General features: G+C 39.5%; 1 protein-coding gene across 2 annotated transcripts in view; it reads right to left on the reverse strand.

Annotated features, from left to right (window-relative positions):
• Positions 1–5,721, reverse strand: part of DCX (doublecortin) — a 159,318-nt gene extending 153,597 nt beyond the window's left edge. The window contains exons 1-2 of one of the 2 annotated variants that reach the window (XM_011374349.1): positions 5,691–5,721; positions 3,577–3,962 (exon numbers count right to left, since the gene is read on the reverse strand). In XM_011374349.1, the coding sequence (XP_011372651.1) occupies positions 3,577–3,940 (364 nt within the window). In that variant the 5' untranslated portion in view covers positions 3,941–3,962; positions 5,691–5,721. The remainder of the gene's footprint in view (positions 1–3,576; positions 3,963–5,690) is intronic. The other variant, XM_011374348.1, reaches the window with a different exon arrangement.
• Positions 5,722–6,000: the final 279 nt, after the last annotated feature.

A 6,000-nucleotide genomic window follows, 5' to 3' on the forward strand; every position in this document is an offset into this window, starting at 1 on the left:
TCTGCATTCCTAGGAACTCCCACCACTGTAGTTAGCTGAAGGGTACCATCAAGATTACCTAACCCAGTACTTCCCAAGTCTAAGTGCTCATAAGAATCGCCTGGAGAGATTTGTAAGAGATTCTGGAGCCCTAGCCCTGGGAGTTCTAATTCAAAAGATCTGGGGCGTAGCCCAGGAATTTATATTTTTCTAAAGCTCTGCAAGATTCCTAAAGGCAGCCAGGCTTGGGAAGTACTGGCCATTCCAACCCCTCACTAGCATCATCATTATTACTATTATTATTGTTACATCATTAATAATAATGGTATCTTGTAGCTATAGGTTTACCTTGTCAATGTATTACAATATCTATTATCTAATTTTATTCTTACAACCACCCTAATAAAGAAAGCAGGTATTACAAGTCTCATTTTATAGATAAGAATACTACATTAGATACACAAAATGCAGTCTATACATACAATAGAATTTTATTCTTCAATAAAAAGGAATAAAGTGTTCCTACATGGTACAATATGGATAAACCTTGAAAATATTTTTTATAAGTGAAAAAAGCCAGACACGAAAAAGTACATAGTGTATGATTCAATTTATATAAAATGTGCAGAATAGGAAAATCTGAAGATACATAAAGTAGATTAATTGTTGCTTAGGGCTAGAAAGGATAAGGAAAATGGACAGTGGCAGCTAATCAGTACAGGGTTTCTTTTTAGGATGATGAAAATGGTCTAAAACTAGATTATGGTGATGGTCGCACTACTTGGTAAATTTTCTAAAAATCATCGAATTGTACACTGAAATGGGTGAATTTTATGGCATGCAAATTATACCTTAGCAAAGTTGTCTTTTAAAAAGAGTTGTTTTTAAAAGAGAGAAATTAGTCACCATGATAAGGACAAACCTATGGTCATCTAACTAACCAGCTATAAACTAGGATTACTCAAGCAGTAAATGCTACCCTTTATTAAGTGATACTGTGTGTCAGGCAGAATACTAAAAACACTTAATATTCATTGTCTTATTTAATTCTCAAAGCAGTTATTCCCACTTTACAGATGAAAAACTGAGGCTTAGGAAGTCAAAATGACACATTTTCCTCAAGGGCACATAAGTTAGCCAGTGGCTGATCTTAGATTTGAACAAAATATGATTCCAAAGACTTCTTTTCTTTTCTCATTATACTATTTTGCCCCTAAGACTAGAACCCAATGCCCCTGATTCTTTACCCAGGGATTTCTCCAAACATTTTCAAGTCTCATGGGAAACAATGTGTATGAATTTTTTAATATTTCATTCAACTTCTTCCAAAAGTGAAAAAAGTCTAAGGACTTTCATCTTCCATTCCTAGATGAGCAGTTCCAAAGGACAAAATAGGAAAGAAAAAGATCCTCTTTCCTTATCTTCTTCATCCCAATGCCTTTTCTCATCTAGCTCTATGGTAGTGGGAAGACTGGTTACATTTCTCAAACACTATCCCAGACATACTCCAGAACTTCCTTGACTAAATGATAGCACTCCGGAATGGGGGGAAGCATTGAGGGCCACTACAGCTTGTGGTTGTAGATGACATATAAATAAATGCAACTGAACCATATTCATACATAGTCCAGGAATTCACCAGGAAACATTACCGCAGCACCCTGGGGTGGTAGATGAGAGGAGTCTAATCTAGAAGGACTCAAAAAGATCAAAAGAAAAGGAAGCTACAGTCTTCAAAATTACATTTATTACCTATATTGAACTAAGATTCTCACAACACACACACAAATCCAGGGAGGAAAATCAACATCAAGAGTTTGTCCTTGAACAAAACATATCAAAAATATATTTTGGGGGGAAAAAAAATCTGTGCATGACAACTTGCTTATATCTGACACAAGAACATTCTAATCTTTACTCTGAATACAATGTCACTTGGTTCAGAAGTCTGCCGTAATGTTTATCATGGTCTTTAGAGGATCGCAGCTAGCGGAATTGAGGACATAGTGGATGATTCAGGGCGCTTTGTTTATGAAAATTATTACAAGAAAATTATTACAAGAAAACCCCTCAAAGTCGACTAAGATGTATATTTTACAGTGACAAAAGACATCCTATTGATTACTCTATTGGACAGCTCCCTCTACCTAGCTTCAAGCCCTTCAAGATTGCCATGACTCTATTTAAAGATATACGTTAGGATGGCCAATCTTTCAATGTTAAGGAAAAGCCTAGGATTAACCTCAGCCTAGCCATCCAGCATATGATCAAATAACCCAAGTCTCCTCAGCATTGTTTCTCAAGGTCAGCTATGTAGGCAAACCTCAGACTTGAACCCTGAGACCCAGATCCTATAGCCATATGGTCAGCATCACATGACCTGACTTGGGAAACAACAGCTACTTGTGAGAATGTGGTCTTGTACAAGAGAAGCTCTCATGCTCCTTTGTCTAGTACCACAAGAAACCTAAAAGCAGTGAAGTGGAGGTGGGGCACTCCCACACCAAGTCATTGAATGTGCTGTTTTTCCTTCTTTGTCAGCTGTTTCATAATTTGGTTTCCCTAGACATCTGTCTGCTCTAAAATCACCTTTGCTCAAGGAATAGAAGAAGTGAGGAGGGAGCATTAGGGAGTGGGGGAAAGGTTGCAGAGGGGCATTTTCATTATCACCACTCCTTGAGGCTGTCCTTTAAAGCACTGTGTCAAGTTAAACTGCTCATGTATGTTATACCAATTTAAAAGTGAGTGTAGGGAGGCATCCTCAATGTAATTGATTTGATAGAGTAAAATATATGAACACATCCCAAGATCTATTTTCTAAATGAACACAAAAAAAAGACTTCATGGCTTAGCAAGAGTTTGTAAGACCTGGGATCTTCCTTATTTTCAAGTGGGTATACAAGTTGTCAGGATTTTCAGCAATCTAGTCATAAAATTCAATTGCAAAACCAAAATGTAGAGAGGATTTAAAGGGAATAGGTACAGTGAGTCAGCTCCTATTCTAATAGTAATAGTCTTTATTAAAATACCAGACATACCTACAGCTTTAGAGACACGCCCTGAAGTGGGCTTTTTAGAAGCAACAGCTGAGCAGTGACCACTTACCTAAAAGTTTAATCCTTTGTGAATATATCCAGGAAGTCCTGCCTTAAGGGTGCATATTTCTATGAGTTGAAATTCACAAATAGTCTCTTAGTAGTTCAAAGGATATTTGGGTGTATTTTCTATTAACCCGACCAAATTTCTTTCCTCATTTAACACTTTAATGATTTCGTGCTCTGCTCCAATAGTGTTACTTAGAGTTACTTATGAACAAGATCTAGAGTAAATGACAATTTGGATTTTACTTTGTATACCCTGGTGGGTAAGCACAATGCATTATCACAACCATCTACATTTCAACCCCAGCAAAGTCTTAAGGCCATGAAGGGTAATGGCTAATGGCCCCTGTTGATGCTTATAGAATCAAAAGCCTAATCATCAACCTGGTGTTTTGAGAAATCTATTTCCTAATTTCTTTCAATGAAATCCAAGGAATGTAGCCATAACCAATGATGCCACCTCCCACCAAGGGCCACCACCCACTCCTTTAATTACCTTCCTCCAGTTCATCCATGCTTCCGATTTTTCTGGATCCATCAATGGTGTAAATGTAACGCACTCCCTGAGGCAGGTTGATGTTGTCAGACAGAGATCGAGTCAGGTCAGCCAGCAAGGCGTCAAAGCTGCGAAAACGGTCAGAGGACACAGCGTACACAATCCCCTTGAAGTAGCGGTCCCCATTGCGGTAGAAACGTACCTTCTTGGCTTTCTTCTCATTGCTCAGTGCCTGCAAGGTTCTGGTTCGGTAGAAGCTACAATGGGCGCTGTGAGTGGGGCTAGGCAACCCATTCATCCGTGAGCCTCTCATGTTCCTGGATGTCTTGTCTCTTTCATCAAAATGTCCAAAATCAAGTTCCATATTTTGGTGGAACCTCAGAGACCTGAGTGTCGGAGAAAAGGGTGGGGGCGAAAAGAGGCAAAGAAAAAGTGGTGGGGAGAAAAAAAAAAAGCAAGAAAGGAATTTAAATATTAGCCAGATCCAGATCTGCAATCTGCTGCTTGTAAAAAGAACTCCTTGATAAAAGCCCGTGACCCATCTGCTGCTTGCCCCTGACCTGCAGGAATATTGATCTTAATAGAGAAGAAGGAGGGGCTAAGGGGGTGCTGGTGGTTGTGGGGGTTGGGGTGAGAGATAGAGAGGGAGGTACTTTTGGCACCGTTCCAAACAGAGGAGAGGAAGGGATTTTGAAATAGCTTAAAATCCTGGGACCTACTGACAGTGGCTCCTATCAAATTGTAACTTCAGGCTAAATACATTAAAACTGGCATCTGTTTCCTCACACATGCTCACATGACTAACAGTTGTAAATGAATCCATAGCCTGATAAAATTTGCCTTAAAGAGAACAGGAGTTACCCAATGTTAGCATCTGCAGCTTAGGAAGCAATCTTTGCATCTCAGTAAAATGAGTACTAAGGGGAATGTTTTAATTTTATTCAAAACCCTCTTTCCTATTCTAATGCATGCATACCCTCCCCCCAAAATAAAGTAGAATTCTCCTCTAAAGGGACAGCCTCTGGGGAATAGCCAATGTCTTTGTGCTATTCATCAAACCCTTTCCCCACAAAGCTGGTGCAGCTATCCAACATTCATAAGAAATAAGCTGGGAGAAAAAAGGGTTAGAAAAATCAGTTTTTTAACATGTTATTAGCTCTGCTGCCCTCTGGTACCATGTGATCACAAAATCCTTTTCTTTTCTTTTCTTTTCTTTTTTTTTTTTCATGTGCTTTATCTCCTTCCTACCAATGCAGCCCCACCTCTCAATGGAATAATTTAATTGTTGAAAGATTCCCAAGTGGATCCCTGAACAGCACATGAGATCTTTAGAAGCAAGCACACCTTTCATTGTTCTGGATTTCTACCCTGACTGAAGGGGCATTTTGCCCTTACAGCAGGCAATTGACCTCAAACTTGTCTAGTACCTAGGTGTTATAGCCTAGGAAAAAGATGGTCATCTGTTCAGATTTACTTCTACTGAATAAAAAAAGAATAAGAAAAAGAAAATCAAAACATTAAACCAAATACAGCAGAAGTCTCAAACACTAGCAAAGGTAGTGACAGATTAGGAACAGAACTATTAACATGCATCTCACAGATGGGAATAAAAGGACTCACAAAGCAAGCAAGGCTCAGCTGCTACACACTGCCACATTGAGATATCTGCGAGGGACCAGAAGGGCAAGAAATAAAGGAGGACTGGTGCCTAATAGGTTTGCCAGGCTCAGTCTCCCTTTTCTTCCAATGTCGCTATAACCTGTGCTGAGCTCAGCATTGTCTCTGTCAGATAACCTGCAGTGGTAAGAGACCCCATCTCCTCAAGACAAGCAGCATTTCCCCAGGCATGCCAGTAACGCTTGGCTTTGCTTTAGGAACAGGGGTGGTATTATTCTAAGTCAACATCACAGTGAAAACAAAGAAATATCAAACTCACTTTTCCAAAGGAAAATCCCAGGTAGAGGCTTAGGTAAAGAAAAAAAAAAATCCAAGAATAAGGCAGGGAAAAAAAGGAGAGAAAAAGAAAGATAGAGAGAGCACACACTTTGCCTTGTGCTTTTCCCGTTTGACATCTGTTACAATCTGCCTGAAAATCACTCAAAAGCCCCACTCACCGGTTTTCTGCTGGTTGGGTGGAGATGCTGAAAGAAAGAAAACCAATCTCTCTATGCCTTTGTTGTCTGAGCTCCAAGCAAGAAATTCCTGCCAGGGTGGATAGATGCCTTCTAGGTCCTAGTGCCTTGTCCAGCATCTCCTCTATACTGAGGTTTAGTGAATACCCCCAACCTCCTATGATTACTTACATGCTTTTTTTTCAATCCATAGGCTGCATTAACAGCTAGAAAGGTTTCATTTATAACCAACAGGAAATTGCATGGTAGCAAAAAGATTGCACAGGCAAGTTCAAAATGCTCTAATGAGCAA

Source organism: Pteropus vampyrus, unplaced genomic scaffold (genome assembly GCF_000151845.1).
Source record: "Pteropus vampyrus isolate Shadow unplaced genomic scaffold, Pvam_2.0 Scaffold244, whole genome shotgun sequence".
Lineage (NCBI taxonomy): Eukaryota > Metazoa > Chordata > Mammalia > Chiroptera > Pteropodidae > Pteropus > Pteropus vampyrus.